Raw genomic sequence first — 22,101 nt, forward strand, 5'->3', positions numbered from 1 at the left:
TTATTAAAAGGCGGCGAGAAGGTAGCGCAGCCTACCCAGGCTGTTCGGTGCCGTTTAACTCGCTGGCTGCGGTGCAGAAAGTACAGCTGTGCGAGGAAATTGGTTAACGAGGAGAGGACGGCCTGCACCAGCCTCCCCTCGCAGAGGGCCAGCAGCCCCTCGCACCAGCACGTCGTTTACTTACAAATATGCATTGCCCGGGCGACGTTTTCCAAGTTTTATTTTCCTCTTCCCTTTATATGTTCAGTTCCAGAAAGAAACGTAGTAGGTCAGTGGCTCAAATAATTTAAACTGCGTATTAGAACTGTAATTTGGCGGGGGGGGGGGGGGGGGTAATACTTTTTAAAAATTTTTGTCCGATAATGCCCTCCGATATTACATTTATTAACAGGCAACAGTTCCCATCCTGACAATTTACAGTGCAAGTTCCGAGAAAGTTTCTTTACGCAGCGTAGCACTACTTTTACATTCTTTAAATAGCAAATGATAGGTACATCTCTGGAGCTAGCTGAGTTTTGTAGCTGCTCGGCTCCCAATTTGGGATAGAATGGCTACAAATACTGAAGGGGGGGGGCAGGAAACAAATTTTGCAAGCAGTGGAGTCACCATGACAAAAAATAATTTGTTTTTATTTTAGATTCAGATTTCATTACTGCACTCAAACTACTACAACTGGGCTTTGAGTTATTATACAATCCAAACTGTTTCAATCAGAAACTCTAAGACTCAGTGTGCAATGATTATTATTAATAATAATTAGCTCCTTGGTTTCTTGATAGAAAAAGGCTATCAACAAGCATTTGTTTAACCACAACAAAAGTATAATTAGCTTATCCCACTTAGTAAATCTGTATGCATGCCAACTCATACCAAACTGCTACTTTTACAAAAAATTGCAATAATACAGATCATTTTTCCAGTCCTTTTTGCACAAAATTTATTTACAATGTATACATAAATGCTCCATGATGGGACTATGGAAAAAAAAAAAATGCACACATGACTGATGTCTTGCCCAGAAAGAAAGTCAACATATTAAAAATAAATCTTCAGTCCATGTTTCGAGCTGCATAAAACAGGAAGTGATGTACAAGGTGGTGGTTGCTGCATGGGGACAAGGATGCTCTGATGTGACAATTAGGCTTCAAATACACTGCCTTTCCGTTTCCATGCTTCCTCCTACCAGTCTCCTTAAGACACTGCCTGCAACAGCTGATTAATCATTGTTGATGACTGCAGTTTTTCCCATCCTTCCCGATTTACATCTGTTCAGGCCAATTCAAATATGGTGAGTAAATGAATTAGACATGCAAATTCACGCCCCAGGCTAGAAAGAGAGAGAGGGAGAGAGGGGGAGAAAGGGAGAGAAAGGGAAGAAAGACAGACAGAGAGGGAGGAGGAGAGAGAGGAGAGAGAGAGAGAGTGTGCATGGCTGAAATCCTAGGATAGAAGAAAGATTCTTCTGCCTGACATAGTTATTTTAATGCTCTAAAAATCCTGCAAATAAGCCCTTTCTGTCATTTGCAGGAAAAGTGTAAGGCTTCTTTTTTTAATGTAAGGAGGCTTCTGGAGGAAGTGAAGAGCTATGGAAACAACACACATAGTGTGGAAAAATTTCACATTTTTTTTAAAAAATCTATAAGAAACAACGTAATATGGATAACAGTATAATAGCATTTTACAATATTTCACTCTTTGTTCTCTTAATGTCTTATATAGGTATTTAGCATGTCCCCAGAAGTTGACTTCGGTTGGTGTTTTCCTGCTTTTCAGGGTCCCTGTGAAGAATCGGAACGTCCCTTGGTCCAAAGTTGACGCCAAGAACTCCATAGTCATTGCAGAAAGACAATGTTTGAAATCTACCGTCGCTGCAGACAACGTGTATTTCCCTTAAGCTACTGAGCATCAATGTCCATCACTTGTCCGCTCACTGCCGGCTCGCCGGTATGAAGCATTGTGGGGCTTGATGCTGACATGGGCATTCCAGGGTGGGGTGGTCCTCCATGCATCATCATCGCTGGGTGGTGAGGGTGTCCAGGAATGTAGGTATGCATGGGGGGGCCATGACGCAGCTGAGCGGGATGGGGGGGCATCTGGGGTGGGGTATAGCTTGGCTGTCCCATATTCATACCCATTGGACTACCCCGAGACACATAATCCCCTGGCATACTTTGCAGCCCTGCGGAGAGAAAGAGGCGGGGGGGGGGGGGGGGGCTACCGACATCGGGCCGTGAAGCTCCTTCGCTCGGGCACGGGAAGGCCAGGCTCGAGCCAAAGGTGGGACGTGGAGTCACGGGCGCGCGAGTGCAGTTGCCTTTGTGGGATCCAAGCCTATGTATGGACTCACAATGATGGCAACGGGAATGATTCCCAGGTCAAAAAAACCCCCAAGAGCATCTTCCCCCCCCCCTCCAAATGCAGAGTTTTGGGAGATAAAACCACTTTCTGCTTTTACGGTTAGGAACGTATGCGATGGAGACGCTTCTGGTCTGGAAGCGTGCCAGAGGCAGAGCCAGCCCAATGATGACTAACGTCACACGGTTGGTGGTGGCACCAAGCCGGGGAAGCCCTGCGAGGGCTCTCAGGTGGGCTCCATCCCCCGTGGCCTTGCTCCAGCTACCCACCATCATCTCCCTGCGTCTAAAAGCGTGCTGGGAATACAAGGCGGGGAATCCGTAGTAGTTAATGAGGGGCTTGGGAGGAGAGATGGGTTAAATCGGTGTTGAGGTTTATCAACAGTTATTTATCTAGCTCTCGAGCCCGATCACTTGGAATTTGTCCCAAGTATCTGTGCCATTCAAACAGACGCTATACAGCAAGCACATACATCGCTGAACAAAGGCCTCATGCGAAGCCGAAATTGATAGGATTACTAAGGACGACTGTTAAATCAAACCTGTATTTTTAAACACATTAAAAAATATATATATAACCAATAACAATTATCAATTAATTCTTTCCCCCTGCTCACTTCTGTCTGAAAAAATCAGACGCGCAACTCAGTCAACCTTTCAGTGGGTTTGGGAGAACAATAAGAAAAAAATTGGACCTAAAACAATAAAACCTCCTGCTTTCCGTGGGCCTCTGCCTTCTGCTTGGATTGCTGTAGCTGATGGGAACTGACAGGTGTATTGTTTCGGAGAGCTATAAGCTCCATAATCATCAAGGGTGAAAGGCATACGCTATTGCTAAGTAGGTTCAATTGGCTTTAGTTCTAAGTAAGAGCGCGCTGTGAATGCGCTGAACACCTTGGAATCAGGTCTCAAGGCTCTAGCAATGAATAGCTGCTTAATCTAGCCTAAAGGAACAGTTTTGAACTAATGAAAATTGCTTATAAAATATACTGTACTCACAGCTCTTTAATCAAAAAAGATGATAATATTTTTTGTAATAACCTATTAATTTAATTGGTCACGAAGCATAAAATACATCATTTAAATTTAATTGACCCAGAAACTAAGAAACAATATTTAAATTAACTAAGCTAGAAATTTCCATGATGAGGTAATAAGGCTGTTGCATTCCCAAGCTCAGAGGAATGTTTTCACAGCTAATTGTTAAAACTTAGTTTTGACTCGCGCCCAGAGAAGACGACTATGAAATACACTTGGCCCGGGTAACTTCAAGCCCTACGTTAATACAGGCTGGGGGCACAACAAAGATGCTGAAATAACTGCTTTTAACTCCAGAAAGAAAGTGAAAGGAACAGAATCGGGCACCATTTAAACATGGTACCGGTGCCTCGGTGTTTCAAACCGCTTTACTCTTTTTAAAAAAAAAACAACCTAAAATTTGTATAAAGTATTTTCCCCTACAAAAAGACAAGAGGGGGGAAAAAAAAAAAACCTGGGACAGTTTTTCTAGGCTTTCTTCGCGAGGCCTGCCACTGAAGATTGCATTAATGATCTCTATTTTTGTATACTGAATAAGTCAAATCCATTTGTCACACTGCAAGTGATGGCATACTTAATTTGGATATAGTCAATTAGCCTGGGCTAAGCTCCATAGCCTGCTGCGCACACCTCTATTTTGTATTCTCTCTTTTTCCTTTGCCACACGTAATCCCATTATGACGGACAGACAAAGAGAAATAAACTTGGAAAAAAAAATAAAAATCAAAGTTTCATCCATTGCCTTCCAAAACGCAACTAAGTGAAGCCACCGGGTTTTTTGTTGTTTTTTTTTTTACCTACAAGAAGTCTCTGTTTGGCTTTTTTGGTGTCTTGCAGGTTAGCGGGAGAAATGTAACTCATGCATCAACTGCGGTTAGACAGATTTATGACACTTTGGGGACATGCTCTTTCCTCTCCCTGCGCTGCTGCAGACCGCTTACATTTTGCAAATCAGTCTGTTGCCAAGACGACGGGCTCCCCCACCTCCCCGGCTGCTTCTTGTTTTGTCATGTGCTCGGGGATGGATAATAGCATCAATGTATGGCGGCGTCGATGTACGGCGGCGTCAATGTACGGCGCGCACGCGCGCGCATGGGGGGGTTTGGGAGCTTGGAAAGCTTGAGCTGAACCGGAGGGAGAGAAACCCGAAGGAGCCCAGGCGTAGGATGGATGGATGGAAAGGAAGGAACAAGCATGAGGCTATGGGCAGGGAGAACATAGGGAAATGCAAGGAGACAAATATCCCTCGGACAAAGTGAGAACAAAGACCCCGTTTGTACTTACTTCCCCCTGGCTTTGCCATTGGTTACCTAGGTGAAGGTTACATGTAGTGCCACTGCCCCTCCATGCCCATATTCATGCCCATTCCACTCATAGGTCCTAGAGGGAGATAAAAATCCAAGAAGATGCCAGAGAATGAGCAAAGTCAACAGATAGTGCCAAAAGCCCCTTTCCAAAACACAGCACGGCAGAGGGCCCAGGACCACTCGAGCGAGAAGATGCCTGGTTTCCCTCGGCGGTGTTGAAGGCAGGCAGAAGACAGGCGAGGCAAGGCAGGCAGCTGAGACGACGGCGGAGGGCGGAGGTGCGGTTACCTGCGGTGGCGCGACCGAGGTCACCATCGGTGGGCGACGCTCCCCCGGGGGCTTACCTGGCGCTCGGATGCCCATGTGCTGCTGGCCGTCCATCACGAAACCTCCCATCGGCTGCCCGTCGGGGTTATAGGGTGTTCCTTGACTTACTGGAAAAGCGCAGAACATTGCTTTTTAGCGACAGCCAAAAGGGTCGCCTCTTCTCACGGTGTCAAGACACAACCCCCCCACCCACGGACTGCGTGAGACGGCTATCGATGCTGGCTCTATAAAGAGGGAAAAACATCTACTGTTCGAATTTAGCGGCCGGGCTAACAAGCTTGCTTAGTTTTGGCTTAATTTCCTACTGTGAGTTTGGAAATGAAGTTAGCGATCCGAAATCGCGAGACATGAGGAGCCTCGGCTCCAGCTGCTCCCGCTGCTGCCGTCAATGCAAAGACCTGTATAGAAGCCGGATTTTATGGCTGGAATAGTCACACTGAAATCGCAGTGTGTTAAATTACGCCCGTGTGCCTTTCTAAGAGCAGGACCTGAACACGTCTGTGCCAGATATTTACCTCTAATGACAAAATAATCGAATGTACTCGAAGAGGAAGCGTGGCCCAAAGGCATCTTGGACAACGATGGATTTGGATAGTTTGGCAGCGAGACTCAGAAAACAAAACCAACTGGGAATAATAGGCTATTCCTCGATGGTAAATACCCACACAGAGCTGCGAGCCAAGACCCCAGACAGAACCGGCACGGGAAATCTTGAGATTTTAAAATAAAAAAAAAATAAATCCCCCCCCCCCAAGAGTAAACCCCAAACACGCAGCGATCCCAAAAGACAGCTACAAAAGAAGAGACGAGGGACAAAAGGACCAAGTACCACGGCCTGAACTCGAGGTTTTAACTCTACATCAGCGATCCCAAAAGACAGCTACTAAAAAGAAGAGACGAGGGACAAAAGGACCAAGTACCACGGCCTGAACTCGAGGTTTTAACTGTACATTAAAAGCTGGCTTCAGAAGTAAGCTGCCTTGGGTTATTAAAGCACATAAAGCTCTACCTCATTGAATGTCTTTGAACTTTACTGAGTCCCACAAGCGATTCTGACCCCTTTGCCCTTTTGACAGGTAATAAAGTTTACAGCAATTCCACACCAAGCCATGCACCAGGGAGTGGTCACAAGAGCAGAAGGAGCTGGGAAGGAAAACTCAAAACAACTACCAAAAAACCCAGAAATAACTTTAATTCCAAACGTGTACGGAAAGTCCGGTCACGGAGCAGATCATTTTAGTTTCTTTTTTTGAATTTTCAATGTCTTTTTTTTCCCCTGAATATTTTAATCATGTTAAAATGATTAGGGTTGTAATGAAACAAAGCTGGTTGTATTTTAATTGTCAATCACTCCCAGCATTCATTTCTCATTTATTTACCAGGTAATGGACCTCCCGGTGAATGGCTTGAGGATGGTTTTCGCCTGCGTGACTTGAATACAGTTACTATTGGGGACTTGCCTGCTCGATTGGACTGGTCTATCATGGGCTGAACTATTCTTCTTCTAGCATTAATAAACCTGCAACAAAAAAGAGGAAAGCAAACGGTTATGGAAGGGACGACTTCCACACATCCCCAAGCCCTCTCGCCCCGCCGCGGTGCTCTCCGTCGGGCTGCGTGCGGATGCAAATACTGCAAAACCTCTAACCCCGATGACCTTTGAGAGTACGAGCTCAGGGTTTCCGAGCTGATTTATGTTTGCCTGCTTTTTACCACAGTTGGACACTTCCATTTCATCTTTTCATGGGGGAATTAGCCGAGTTTTCAGGAAACAATACCGGCAACGCTCTTCTCAATTCAGAACAGGGCACAAAAAAAACGGGTGAAGCCGTCGAGATGCTCGTGAGGGCATCTGCTACCTCCCCCTCATTAGTGCCATTTCTGCCTTATGTCCTCTGACTTCTTTTTCCAATTTTTTTTATCAAAACCTGCCCCTACCTCTGGCAAACCTAATTCCCTTTTAATGCCCACTATTAAGATAATGAACTGTGATGGCAGAACCCCATCAAATGAGGGAGCGTCTGGAGTTTTATCACCGCTAAGTCACACTGCTGGGGACTTCAGAGCCGTGCATTCCTCCTAGCCATTTCTTGGTGGGTTCCCCCCCCCCCTTTATGCAAAGTCTGAGGGGTCAAGGCGAGGTCATAGCTTTACAGTAATTGAATTTATAATCCTGTTTTCTCCAGCTAGGCCTGACCATTTACAGCAAACATCTTGTTAAACTGTAATTACTGGACTACTGAAAATTCCCCCCGAACAATGAAAAGCAGATCTTTGGAAATAAAAAAAAGGTACGGTCGTTTTTAAAAACAGCCATCTGCAACCGTACTCCTTGCGTTTTTGTAGCTTTTCGCCTCAGTTAGTCTTGCAATGCTTATTTGGGAAAGGAATATTCAAAATAATTCGGAGCAAAACAGAAGAAGGTCACAAGTGCCCCGGTCTCCTCTGCGGGCAGTCCTCGTGGCACTGAAATCAGGAGGCTCAAAACCGTGGCTGGGAACCTGTCTGAAGAGCGTTAGAACTTCTCTTGCGGTTTCGCTCATCAGAAAGCTTAGTTAAAAACCATTTGGAAAACATCTCCATCGAGATTTAATCACGGCAAAGCCTTATAACCAGGCTTTACATTCTTTACGAGAGAGAAAAAGAATAATAAAAACGTGTATGCCACAATATTTACTAGTAAAGGAAGAAGCGTGAGCGTGGATAAAACCACACTACACTTGCAAAACGCAATGGGAAAGTCCACAAAGGGCTACTTGGTGCTTGCTTTTGTTGCCTTTGCTGGGGGTGGCTTAGCAGGAGCTCTCCCACCACAGAGATAAAGCCACCAGGACCTTCCCGCGGGAAGCAGCTCTTCCCACCCATTCCCCTACACCGGCGGGGAGAGGAATTGCAAACCACCGCCCCGTGCTGTTTGTTTTGCCCTCATCAAAGGCCAGCACAGTGATTTCGGTCTCCTCCTATCTCCCGTTCCCGACTGACTCCCATTACCCAAACTCCCGCAAAAATTAATCAAGATGTTGAGTCCTAATCAAACCTGTCTCAACAAAATGGGCTCAAAGGCACCAATTCCGGGTGCTGATCTGGAAACCTTACACCTGAACTAGGTCATGTTTTGTCAGCAACAGTATTGGATCAGTTTTTCTACACATTTCCAATACCCCCCCCCCCGCCACCTCCAGCAAACGGTGTTGCAAATCAGTTTATCATTATCTTGTACAAACCATGAAAATTAGAATCATGTGAGCAGAAGGTTAGACTAATTCTCCTTTCTCATTATAAGCACAGGTGTAGCACAAACACCATGCGAAATAAGCAATTAAAAAAAATCTGCTTTTTTTCCCCCATTAGCTGCCTTAGCGCCATGACCAATTAGAAAATTGTTTATTATCTGTAATCTGCATTTGCAGAAAGCAATTTTCACAGTAACTCTCCTAAGTAAAACAACAACACAAAACCCCAGTGTCCCAGCCATTTCCTTCTGCAAGCCTGGCAGGCTCTTGCTGTGTTTACTCCATCCTCCTCCTGCCCGACTGCCAGGACCTGTTACTGCGGCAGGAGGGGAGGGTTTTTGGTAGCCGTGAGATTGGCTGGTCACGGAAACCTTCATTTGCCAAAAGCTTTTACCCCAAAGAAACCCTGAGCAACAATAAGCATGCACGCCCCAAACTCACAACCGTCTCTTCCTCCTCCTCCAAACTGCAAGCGCTTTTAGTAAGAAGGGGGGGCTCATTAGTAAACTATATAGCTAGAATAATAAACTACATAGCTAGAATTTACCAATAATTATCCACAAGACGTGCCTAGAGTAAAACATATTCTCACCTGTTTGCCCCACGCTATCGCTCGGGATATCTGCTCTAAGAACATTTTACACACAGGTACTTAACAGTTATCTTCTTCCTACGCATTTGTGTAAGTATTTTCTATAAGTAGCAATTCTGCCAAACAGCCCAGTGTTTGGATCTCTTCAGGGGGAATTCAGACGCAAGAACATTTTCCTTCTGGGCAAAGTAATAAAATGACATTCTCGCTCCTCCCACTAGAAGTCAAACGGAGGTCAGCTCCCCATCCTTGTATCTGTTTAAATAAACTGGTCCAGCTGTTTGTTTCCAGGATGCCCTTTAACCTTCTGTCCCATCCTCCCTGCCTTTGTAACAGAACGCTTTACTTTGCATTATAGTAGACTCCAAACCACTATGCATTAAAAAAAAAGAAGAAAGTATTCACTTTCAAGTTTCTTCCTGCATCCCAAACCTGGAATTCGTAAGAACCCATCAGATTAAAACTACTAATGTGGCTTGCCTTGAGAGAGCACAATGCAGCGCTGTTACGTTTATAAATCACATTTGAGAACTCTTTGCAAGCAAAATTGCTAATTATCTGTAGCTGCAGAAATATACAGGCACGGGGATAATTTCTTCATACTCCCTGGTTTTTTCTTTGATAGAACGGCCAAGATCTTTTGATCACTCTTTGAATTTCCAAAGCGCCAGGCTGACGTAACACCAGCAAAAACGATGGAACAGAAAAGCCAACAGGAAAAACCTCACTGCCCCTTTTCCCATATGTTCACATTCACCTATCTTAAGACAAAGAAATCCCAAATCACTCTAATTTTTAAAAGTTCAGAGGAATCAGGACCTAAAAAAGCTATTTGCGTATTAAGTGCTTCTCAAATGGAGTATTGTCAAAATACAACTCTGCATAAAAATTAAGTTAATGATTAAGACAGCCACATAACCTTACTCGTGTGAGTAAAGACCCGCACAGGCTCAAAGACTTGCATAAAGTATTTTTCCCCATACCAGTGCTCTATGCGTTGGTACCTTTGTTCCGATGTGGAAGGGGTTTGTTGGTTTGGGTTTTTTTCCCCGAAAGAGCAAAATCAATAGTGGCACAAACAACATGAGATCCCTCAGTGTACAAGTTGTACCCATCTCCCTGCCCGCGGGGAGCTGAGAACTCTGCAAAACAATGCTTTGGGTTGCTTTTTTTTTTCCTTTTTTTTTTTTCAAGGGGAAGGATCTGGCATGGAGGAAACATTTGAACAGTTGGGCAAACACAGAAGTTTAAAGTATTTATTATTTTTTTCAAGCTAGCTTTTCCTTGCCCTTTTGGATACATGAGATTGCGCTTTCCACCGTGTCCCAAAAAGCAAGAAAAAAACAGCTATTCCACCTGCATAACCCTAAAGAGGAGGAGGAAACCCTCTTTTCTCCAATTTGGATTTTACTAGGATGTTTTCTCTTAGGCTTCTCGCCCAGGCTCTGTCTCCAGAGGTCACTGTCAGTCTCCCCGGTTGGTGCATCACCGGCCCCACGGGTGAGATCCAGCCCCGGCCCCGGGGATGCAGCAATCCGCCTCTGCACTCTGACCTTCAGCTTGGCTGCCCTCGCTGCCACGCACAAGTTTTGTTTCTTCTCAGCGAGAGGCGGCATGGCTGGTGATGACAAAAGACTTATTTTAGTTGGAAATTGGCTACAATAATAGCAGCCAGAGAGCAAGGATTTTCGGAGGGTCACCAAACCCTCCAAAAGGCACAGCTCGCTAAGGCTCAGGTTACAGCCCGAGTGACATTTTCTGCACAGATCTGTTCTTTCTCCCTTCCCCTTGTATTTCACTTCTGTTGAGTGAATAAAACAAGACCTTCCTCCGCTGTCACGAATTTCCAAAGTCACCTTTGCTCAAGAATCGTAAGAGCGATTGCGGGGACCTCCAATTTGCAGTCTTTGAATGAAATTTTCCAGGACCAGCTGTCTGAAAGGAGATGCTGAGACTTAGCGATATATTGAATTTTTCTCTCCCCCAGCCCTCCCAAATGAGGAGAGTTTCACACCATTACTGACTTTTGATACTTGGAGTTGCAGGCTGCTCCCTCTCAATATTGTCCCAAAGCGCCGCATGCGACGGCAAGCCAGAAGTCTGTGTATCAACAGCGGTGCCAAGAAATTCCCAAAAATCCCTCTGCCTCGTTTTCTCCTTGAGCTCCTTCTAACAAACCAGGCGTAAGGACGATGAGAAAGCCCATAGTACCTACAAACCCCAGTGCTAAAATCTCTCTTGCCCCTCTGAAAAAAATAGCATCCCTCTTGACAACAAACAAATCACCATTTTTTTACAGCAGACGCCAAAGTAACCAGAGCCCTTCAAACTGGCAAATAATTCACTTGTAAAACCAGCCGTACTTTTTTCTGCATACTGGGATCCTTCATTTATACAGCAGCGAAACAACCTTCTCCATTCAGCACTTAATTCCTCAACGCTTAACAGGTTTATCTCTAATAAAAACAATTTAAATGGAAAGTGTGCTATAAACCAGGATTATTACACTTCAGTAACTGCTTTATTCCTTATTTTAACATATTTTCATTTTTTCCTGCGTATTTGTTTTCCAGAGCTTTTCAAGGGTCAGTTAAAGAAAAGAAAAAAAACCTTAGAAATTATTTCACCAAATACTTTCAAATGTTTTAAAAACAGCCTTAAAAATAGCAAGCTCCCTCTGTAATTATGAACAGAAAAAATAACTGCAGACTTTTGAATAGTAATCACATCTCCCCATCCCTAAAAAGAGAAATAAATGTTAAAAGAGTGCTTACTGCCATTATTAGAAAGTTCTGATCCTGAAGTCAGTTAGTGAGCTTAATGACCCGTAACTACCAGTCATTAGCAAACCATGCTCTCTGTACTCCCTTTATTTGTAAAGAAAAAAAAAATCCAAGACACTCAAGAAACTTTGTTCAATTTAAAGTCAAACCTTATGAAGTCATGTTTGGCAACTTTTCTTGCTTTCTCCTCCTCCGAACCGAAGACAGTTCGGGACTGCAATACATCATTTACAACACTAAATGGAGGTAGGGAGGGAAAAGAGCACACGGGTTGCTAACCGCCCACTCCAGACACGTAATATTGGAATATACTCCAAACGCAGCGAGTCCATCCATCAGGAGGATTGGGAAGGTCTCCTGAAAGCTCTCCTCTCCCTCCCTCCTCCGCTGGCAGCACCAGTGCCAGGGACTGCATATAGGGCTGGGGGTGTCGCAAGACAATATTGAAGAGCGAACAAATAAAATACTATGCAAAAACCAGTGATGAAAAACCACTAATTAGCTGACAAATTTGATGTAAAGCACTAATGAAAGCCATGTGTGGTTCTGCAATTTAGTTTTAAAAATAGCTTCTGACTTCAAGCATTACTATGTGACCCCACCGATGGATTCATGTTGTGCATTCAGAAAAGTTGCTTTAAAGCAGGAGAGTGCTATTGAATCTCTCGCAAGCCAACCCTGCTAATGTAGCGAGCATATTGAGTGCAAAAATAGAAAGCAGAGAGATGGGATCAGGTATGCGCTCCTTGTAAGAGAGCTGGCCATGCCCTACATGTTGGCCGGCCCAACATGCACCAGGCTCTTCCTCTGGCCACCTCCTGTGCTTGCTCTTCTCCCAAGCCCTTAAGCCCTGCTTCCCCTCCTGCTCCGTACCATGCTTTCTTCTCAAATCACCGCGGGACGCATCCTGCCTCCAAATAAACAGACCAGATTTGGTGGAGCACCCTGCCACCAGCCCCATGGTGTCGACACCACGCAGCTGCGGTGACTGCCTCGGGATGGCAGCAAGCCCTGTGGTGGCTCGTGCTCTTGGCGCAGAAGGGATGGCTGATGGCTTTCCATCAAGGTAGGACCCACAAGCTCTTGGCCCTGCTCTTCCCTTGGCCCAAACGCTCCCCTAGCCCCACGTCTGTGCAGGGCTCACGGCTGGTGGCTGCTTGATGGGTCTTTCTAGAAGAAAGTTGGGCAGGAAACACTTTTCCCGTCTTGCAAAATTCTCCCTGTTCCCCAGCAGGATAGAGCTAAAGCCTATTTGTATTTATTTAGCTAGTTCTGAATGAAAAACAAGGGAGGGACTTGCTAGAGAGGAGTGAAGAGCCCGGGGAAGGGCTCCCTGGAGATGCTCCTCCCTGCTCTGCCCGTCTCCAGTGCCCTCCCACATCACAGGCAAGCTGCTGTTGGCCTTTCTGGTACTCTCTCCTCCTTCTCCTCCTCCCCTCCCATCCACAAATCCTACTCAGTCCTCCAAAAAGCTCAGCTGACATGGAAAGTTTCCGGTGAAAATCCGGGTCTGGCATCCGGGCGTCTCCCTGCTGATGCCAGGGAGACGGAGCAAAGGCCGTGCCGCAGGTCTCGGCTGCGCCAGGCAGGGCTCGCAGCAACCTCATTCCCTGACACGGCAATTCCCTCGGGGTGCAAAGCAGATGTAAACTCGCCCTCGGCAGCCAGATGATGTAAGGGGAAATCTTTACATGGCAAAGCGCCAGCGGAGCTGACCTCCCGTCTCTTCCCTGCTCCCAAATCCCAGCGCAGCTGTACTCTGCTGATCTCCGTGTGCCACAATTAGCCTTTAAGGAATATGGCAAAGATTCATCTAGTAGAGCAGCACTAAGGCTTCTCTAACTCACGGCCAGGACAGCACTGGACCCAACACAACACTGCAGTTGGGTACACAACACGCTACCAGCCGAAATCTTGCCTCCCACAAAAATGCTCTCCCTGCTCAAGGACCGATGCTGTGTAGTTGCTTTTCCACTGCAGATTTGGAGAGCGATTAATCTCAGTGCTATACGGTGCACTGTCTTTGCTGGGATAGAGATGTATATGCTTCAATGTGCAGACCACGCCACAAACCCCAGGACCACCCAAACACTCATGGCAGAGGGCGTGCAGGCTCTCTGCAAGCTTTGAGAGCGGCCCAAGACTGCGATGCACATCTCCCAGCGCGGCGTTTCCTCCCAGCTTTGAGCGGGGTCTGAACCTCAACTTTCCATCTGAACCTTCAGGAGAGCACGTCTGGACTCTGCAACTCAAGTCCTGGTCTAGTGCACGCCATCAGTGCAACACAACAGCTCGTCTTCAGCACATCGCTTCAAACTAATAACCTGAGTCCTGCTCGATGGCAGGGATTACGCTGGGAATGGGTGAGAACTGATCGCAAACTACTCGCTGCTTCTTTGAAAACACTCCTCTCTCTTCCAGCAATTTCCTTGTCCTCTGTCGATTCAGCATAACTTCTTATTTAAGGGAATGTAGTATTTGTGAAAGGTGCCTGCATGATCTCTGAGCTTTCTCCTGCCACACAACTGGTCTAAACACAGGGGTTCCTCCTTTGAGGTCCAAGGCTTTGTCCATACATCAAGTTGGGAGCCTTGTCCAACAGCCTTTTCCCTGTTCACTCCCACCTATAATGCGTATGACATGGGAGCTGGAAGCCGTGCCCGGTCCTCCAGCCCAAGCGAAACCAGAGAGGCTGCTCCCACATCTGGCACTGGTTTAAGCGCGTTCCTGCTAACTGAAGGATGCGAGAAATGCTCTGTCCGTGCTCCTGGACGGATCTCCTCACCCTCCTCGTCTCCAGAAGGCTACTTAAGGAGTATGGAGTAACTCCGTACACTGTCACCCCACACCAGCTCCTCCAGCCTGCGGGACAAGGAGAAGCGAACTCAGGGTGGCCAAACCAAAAGCCCTGACAAGTGTCTTTGGGGAAAAACACCCCCGGAGCCCCCAAAGAGAAAACATAATGAACCCCTATATGGGACCTGTGATTTGTACATGAAATAGGCTTTGACATCACTCTGGTCTATACCCCGAGACATTGGCTCGGGGCGGAGGAGGGAAACTGTGATTCCTGTGGTTGCATCTTCCCCACCACTACTGAGACAACAAACACGAGCATGCTGGTGTATTTCGTGTGATGTGGGCACCTGCAAAACTGGTTTGAAATTTTTTTTTCCTTTTTTTTTCCCCAGGAACCACAAAAGATACAATTCTGAGTCACAGCCAACCTGAAAAACAACCCCACGCTTCTGGACGAACTCCCCCCAAGACATCCTACTTCAAAACATTGTTTTCTAACCACTACTAATAACCTACTTTGTAATCTACTTTATCTAAACATAATTTCCCATTAAGTGAAGTAATTCATTTTGCTTATAATCCTACTCCTGACGGCATTTTATTCAGGGCAGGAGAAAAGACAGCCTCAGAAAAGAACGCAAACAAAACACATACGGGGAGGTCAGAGGAATGTCAAAGATAAAAAGAATTTGTGAGACCATGGGACACAGAAAGCTTAGGGATCAGCCCTCAGATGGTATAAACCACCTTTATAAACCAGGTGAGAAGTCAGACATCTCTGGGATAAATCTGAATTAAAAAGGAGCTATTGCTATTGAGCTTTATCATTAGCCAAAAAAGCCACAAGGACTACAGCACCTGGGCAGGGGAAAAAAAAATAACGCGTGAAACTGTTACATGACCTAGATTTCGCTGAAGAACTGCGGAAGCAATGTTTTTTCAGCAGCATCTGCTGCCGTTTCTTTTCTTTTTTAAAAGTAAAATAAAAGGCAGAAGCCTCGTCAGTGCTAACGCTGGTATAGCCAGCCATACGTCATTTACGCCGAAATCATTTCAGGGCAGGCAGGGCAAAACGCACGCCCTCGAAAGCACGTCCTCGCCCTGCGCCTCTGGCTGTGTTTCATTTTTGAGAAGAGAAAATTGGTTTAGCCAAGAAGGAGGCAACATTTGCCCCATTTTTAATATTTCAGGCTGACTTTTTAACCACTCAGAAAGGCGGTTTGTTTTATGCAGGTGCAGCCCAGAGCTAGCGCCTGATGTAAGTGCGAGAGAGGGTCTCTGAGGGCACCTTTCTCCGCGTGTTGGGTGTTTCAGCTCGCAGCGGTTAATCGCTTTACACCAATCTCAGCAACTGTTGACACAAAATAGGTGGAGATCAGGTCTGTGCAAGCACAAAATACCAGAAAGGCAAACTATATGTAAACACACTTCAGATAGCTATGACAAGAATAGACCAAAACCTGACTTGCAAAGCAATGACAAACCATTACTCTCCCCTTCTCTCTTTTTTTTAATATATTGAGGGTTTTTTGTTGGGTTTTTTTTTGGTATATATCGAGGGTACTTTTCCTGACAAAAGCATCTCTTGCACTGAGGAGGAACCAAGCCCTGAGAACTGTATTTACAGAAGATGGCGCAGAGCCCTCCCCTTGCTTGCAACATTGCATTTCCACAATACAACAGTGTCCTAGATGGGTTTTTTTTAAAGCCAAACTCTTGTTTTGAGACAATGCACACCTGAATCTCAGCCTTTTTAAATAAAAAGTAGCAACCAAAGCCTTCTGACCCCTACCCTGATCCTGCAGAGCAAAGCTAGGGCAGGAGCAGAGAAAAGAGCAAGCGGTGAATGTTTGCACGGCACCGTTTCATCTTATTTCCCTGACACCTGACAGCGCATTCGTTACAGAATATTAATGCACCGACTAAAAAAAAGTTTGTCAGGTACAAAACCACCCCAGAAGAGGATGGAAGGCCCAAGGGAAAACAGGATTTTTTTGGGCTGCATATTAACTTCTCAAGTGCCGAGCGCCTTTCGTTAGTCAAGACTATTGGCAGGTAAACCCCGTTTGCACCGTACGATGCTCTGCGGTGGGAACCGACCTTTCCCCCTCTCAAAAAAGCATCTGTGTGAATAAAATAACACCAGTTATTTTATTTGCTCAAAGTTCAGGGCGCCACTAATTAGTCTGTTAGTTCGTGCAAAATGATTCCACGTTTGCTCTTGAAATAAATGGTGTTTCCTCTGCTGGTTTTGCCCAGCTTGAATCCAGGGGATGTCAGAGCAATGGTTAGGGGAAACATCCTCCTCTGGTGCTCCTGGATGTCATGACCCCTGTTTTGGGGCAGTTTGGGGCACACAGAGACTGCCAGGGTCTATCAGCTCTCCAGGGTGAACATCCTTCCTCTGCTCCACCTGAAATCCCGGAGGCCAAGGGGAGCATTTCGCCAAAAAACCTCTTTATCTGCCTCCTCCGAGCATCTGCCCCCTTTGGAAAAAACACTCGTGTTTCGTGCCGAAACTGTATCACTACTCCTTAAACCTGCATGCCGAAACCAAACCCCGCACGTTTAAACCACCGCGCTGTATTTTTAAATGGCTTTACTGAACTAAAAAAAATACCAGCCTAAAATCCGGTGATATGATGGTACCTGATGGCTCTAAATTCACAACTCTTCCCCCTGCAAGCTATTTTCTCAGCTTTTCTAATAATACCTTGGCTGCCTGGCAGCTCTCCAGGGCTGTCTAAGGCAATATGCAAGCTAAACATTTTTTCGCCTGATTTCAATATTTTCTTATGAGTAACTATACAGGATTTTACTTAGTGAGTATTCCTGATTGCTGTAATTTAAGAACAGAGAAATAGACTACAGATGTAATATTATTATTACAATTGGCATTCAAGGTGAAAGGCATAACAATTAGCTAAGACTTAGTGAAAACATAAATGTAAAAATCTGCTTGAAAAGCCCGGCACATGGTACGTTTAGAACAGCTAATTTACCGCACATATTCCGAATTGCTCAAACTGTATAACAATTCACCCAGCAAGATCCTTTTTCTAATGGTTTTCTTGGGGGCTTGTGGTTTTTTTGGGGGGCATGATTTTCATGTCGCAAACACCTACTGTCTTATTTTACTCTGGAGTAACAATACGTATTCGTTAAACCTGCAACATATATTCTTTCTTACTTCTATTTTTCCTGCTTTCGCATGTATTCCCATTAGCAAAACAGTGTTTAAATAACATCTGTATACGTATTCTTGAATCACATAAAGAAGAAAAGTAAATAGTTTCCAAAATCTGATGGTTAAGTTTGTATTGTTGAAGTTGAGAGGATAATTTGTGAATGTTTTAACATTTACAAGTAAATAAGTACTTGTATTTACTGTATCTGATTACTGAGAAAAGTATTTGTTATGTTCTTACACAGATTCAAATTGCATCTTGACCTTTTCTCGTTTAATCTGTTTACTGCAACAAAAGCAGTAATAGATACATCTGAAAACACGCAGATATTTTACTTGCCTAGGACTAAAAAACCCTGCATGCGACGCGCTCTGCAAAGTGGCAAACCGAAGAGCTTGCCTCTTTATTGTAGCCTGCGATCTGGTAGGCAGCGGGGGTGAAAATCCACCCCTGCGTATAAGACCAGCACCTGCTTTTACTATGCTCCCTCCCTGCTGGCCTCCTCCCCCACTTACACCCTAAAAATAGTGCTTAAGTGGGACTAAAGTGGTGCGCTGGTCATGTGCTGGCCTTTTGCTCAGGGTGACTATCACCCTTAGCGAAGGAATTGAGCAAAGCTGATGTCTACGCTCAATGCCCAGCCCCATGAAGGAGCCTTTCCACCCCCTCCAAGGGACTGACAAGGGGCTCAACACATGGGAAACACCGGACAACATTATCACTTGGATTTGGGGGTGTCTGGGGTGTGCTTTAGATGCACCGAACCCCAGGCATGCTATGATAAAAAAATCACAGTGGGAAAACAGGGGCCTGGGACTGTTTTCCAAAAGGCGGCGGGGTGGAGAGCCACGCAGCCGCTCCTCCGTCCCCTGCACGTCTGCGGAGGTGCGGGCAGGGGCTTCCTGCACCCGCCCCGTCTGCATCTGTCCCCATCTGCATCCCCCCATCTGCCCCATCAGCATCCCCCCATCTGCATCTCTCATCTGCCCCATCAGCATCTTCCCCCGTGCCCCCCGTTCGCATCTCCCAATCTGCATCCCTCCCACCTGTCCCATCTGCATCCCCCCATCTGCATCCCCCATCTGCTCCATCCGTAACCCCGCCATCTGCAAGCCGGGCCGGGCACGACCGGCGAGCAGATGGGAAGGACACCCCTCGCAGCAGTGCTCCCCGTTGGTCGCTGGATGCTGGGGAGCAATCCCCCATGAGAAGTGCAAGATCCTCCTGTCCCCGCCACGCCACCCTGCCTGCCCTTGCCATGGCAAAGCGCTTTGTCGCCTGCCCCATGCGACTACAGCAGCAAAGCTCTACCACTGCGGTTACCCATGAGCAAAGAAATGGAAGCAGGAGAAAATTTCCTCCCGGAGGGGAGTTGTGATGGGGCTGAAAGAGTAATAAAGTATTTCTGGGTGTCTATGCCCCGAGCTGGCTGTGCTACATACAGTAAGGTGGTCTGGTCTTCCTATTGCAAACCCATGTCAGATTTTTCAAACTCATCTTCAGGCTGGTCTTGGAGCCTTTTTAAAATTTCTTCCTTATACAGTTTCAGTAAAAATAACTTCAGCTGTCTCCAAGAATGAGATTAGGGAAATCTATATTATTTGATCATTTTTTCCAGTGTATTTGGTTAGGGTTTGGGGTTTTTTTTGCAAACCTAGGAAATTATACACGAAACTGACATTTAAAGAAGCCAAGGTCATAAAATCAAGAACTCAAGAGTTAGGAAACCGTATTACTAGAGCTGCTTGCACCCTATTTTTTAATCTACTTTATATGTAAACAGTTCAGTTACCAGCTCACAGTACAATTTTTGATAGGGCCCAATGCCTCAACCACCCCAATGACGATTATGTTTGTTGTAAGAACAAACCAGGGCACTATAATGTAGAAAAATTTATTTCTACAGGAAATAAACTTTGTCAAAGTTGAATGAATAAGGCAGCAAACGGCAAGAAAAGCAAAGCAGTCCTGGCTGAAGCAGCTGAACGCTGCACTGGAGAAGAGGATCCAGCTCTGCTGCTGCCTTGGACTGCGCGGGAGCTACCGAGTAAATCATCAAACCCAAACTTTTCACCAGCAGTTACTGATTTCTCACATCTCTGCTCCATCCCAACACTGGAGGTTGGCAATGTAAGACGCCGAGGCACTCAGAGCTTGGAGTTTCCACTGCAACTTGGAGTTTTGGTGGTCGTTGGACCTTAAATGTGGATAACGTGCTGTCATTTTGAGTCATCTCACAGTCCCAGACCAACCCAAAACTGGTGGCTGTGCTGGACCTGGACCTCCCTGAGCCTCACTTCTTCACCTGTGAACAGGGACAATGCTATTCTCTCCCTTTGCAGGGGAACTGTAAAAATATGCAGACCCACAACCTTGTAGGCATATATAGGCAAGCGGAGGTCAGGGGAGGACTTGGGTATTACAGCAGTAAGCGCCACAGGAAAGCCCAGCAGTAATTATTAATTCCATCTTCAAGCATGGTTTGAATACAGCTCAACAAACGAAGCACGGAAGAATGAGGGTAAGATAAAATATTGACTAGCTGCTCCATCATTGTCTGGTCTGTGCCCTAGATAGCACAAGGGTATTTTGGAAAAAGCAGAATGGAAACACCTAATAAAAGGCTGGAGCTTTAAGGATTTGAATTTTCAAACTTAATCTTTTAAGACCATTTTAATGCAGTTGTACGCAACTCTATTTAGAGAGATAGTCACATATAGACATGCACATATAGAGAGGTTATATAGGCGCATTATTCTACAAATATACAGACATTTATTTGTGTGTACCTAGACTTTCCTAAAACATAAACAAGCATCTGACACCTAATGCAGTCCTTGATGAGAATTGCTCTCTCTTCTCTGTGGAGTACCACCAGTAATTATTTACCATTAGTTCTTAATGGGAAGAGATTCAGCTGGGATGTAGTAAACAAGAAAACTGTATAGATTGTTCAATATAGCCTGGCTGGCTCTCAACTGAGGTAAGAAGTGATTGGATCACACCTCCTGGATATTTCAATCACAGTTTTTATCACCGGGGAAAAGCACCTTATTAACTTGTACTTGGTCAGGTCCCTTCCACGTCCGTATATATGCAACGCTGTCAAGATCATACAAGTGCCCCTTCCAGTTCACGTTGCCATGCTTTGAACCCTAAACTGCTGCAGGGTTAAACGACTAACAAGACGGAGACCTGAAGGGTTCGTTTAGACTAACGACATCTCGAACTGCCACCTTCCTACCTGCCATAGATTTTTTTTTTTTGCAACAGGGTAAGGGCTCCCTCTTCCCATGACAGAAACATCCGACTGTGGCAAAAAGATGGTCCTAAAAGGCAACGCTGCTGATTCGCAAGCAAAATCGTCATATGGGGGGGGGAAAGGGGAGATATCCCCCAAATGGATTATTTAACATCCGACTGTGGCAAAAAGAAGATGGTCCTAGGCAACGCTGCTGATTCGCAAGCAAAATCGTCATATGGGGGGGGGAGGGGAAGGGGAGATATCCTCCACATGGATTATTTCATTACTTTAAAAAAATAAAACAACCCAAGGAAAAAGGTCAAGTTAAAACTGTGGTGTTTTTAAAGACATGTGCCCTACCACTGATACATTTTCTGGCACGTCTCACATCATCACCCCATTCCTGTGACTCCTCCACCATCAATAGGAGTTGTGTGCATCAACCCAGGGAGCCTGAACACCGGGCAGACCGTATGTGAAAAGCACCATTTTTTCCGTTACGGCAGAAAACTGAAGTATGCAACTAGCACATACTGTAAAGGCATTCAAAATATGACAAAAAAAATTGTTCAAATGCTTTCAATCTGCAGAAAACAAATGCTCTCTTCACTGACTGCTCTGTGGCAAACTTCTAATTCCATCCAGAAAATCCAGCATTCCCAGTCTGGGCTAACGACCATGCTACCAGACATGAGTTTATGTTTTTCATGCACATTTCATGTATTCCCACATGCTGTGTTGCTGCCAATAATTTATGACTGATCTGCACCCAGCCTGCCCTTCAGCATTTTATTTAATCTCTGCAACAGTGATTTACAATGACTCATCATTAATACAAAAATGTACATGTGTGTTAACAAGTTTGGAAGAATCTAAGGAGGAAGGCAAAATTTTTTGCAAGTTGTGGCTGAATGACTTACAAGCCCACTGAAGAAAGGCAAAGCTAACCAGAAACGATACGTTAGCTCTTCCCTGCAGCAAACAATTTAGGCAAGAAGAGTTTCTTCTCCTGCATACTGCCTTAGAAGAAAAGGGATTGAGGAACTGGTTGGGAGAGGGTTGCCCATATCCCCAGGATTTGGGAGGGGATGAGCAGCTCGCTGGTCACCCCATGTGGCTGGATGTTTCCTGAGGATGCACGTGTGCGTGTGCAACCTGCACACTCAGCCACGGCCTCACAGCCTCCTTGGTCCTTAGCATCCATTACAGAAAGCAGGGGCTGAATTACCACATTTT

General features: G+C 45.5%; 1 protein-coding gene across 1 annotated transcript in view; it reads right to left on the reverse strand.

Moving 5' to 3' along the window:
• Nucleotides 1-605: 605 nt before the first annotated feature.
• Nucleotides 606-22,101, reverse strand: part of MEIS1 (Meis homeobox 1) — a 125,045-nt gene continuing 103,549 nt past the window's right edge. The window contains exons 12-15 of the mRNA XM_009290971.1: nt 6,487-6,545; nt 5,044-5,133; nt 4,677-4,772; nt 606-2,179 (exon numbers count right to left, since the gene is read on the reverse strand). Coding sequence (XP_009289246.1) covers nt 4,714-4,772; nt 5,044-5,133; nt 6,487-6,545 — 208 coding nt within the window. The 3' untranslated portion in view covers nt 606-2,179; nt 4,677-4,713. The remainder of the gene's footprint in view (nt 2,180-4,676; nt 4,773-5,043; nt 5,134-6,486; nt 6,546-22,101) is intronic.

Source organism: Aptenodytes forsteri, unplaced genomic scaffold, assembly GCF_000699145.1.
Source record: "Aptenodytes forsteri isolate BGI_AS27 unplaced genomic scaffold, ASM69914v1 Scaffold346, whole genome shotgun sequence".
Lineage (NCBI taxonomy): Eukaryota > Metazoa > Chordata > Aves > Sphenisciformes > Spheniscidae > Aptenodytes > Aptenodytes forsteri.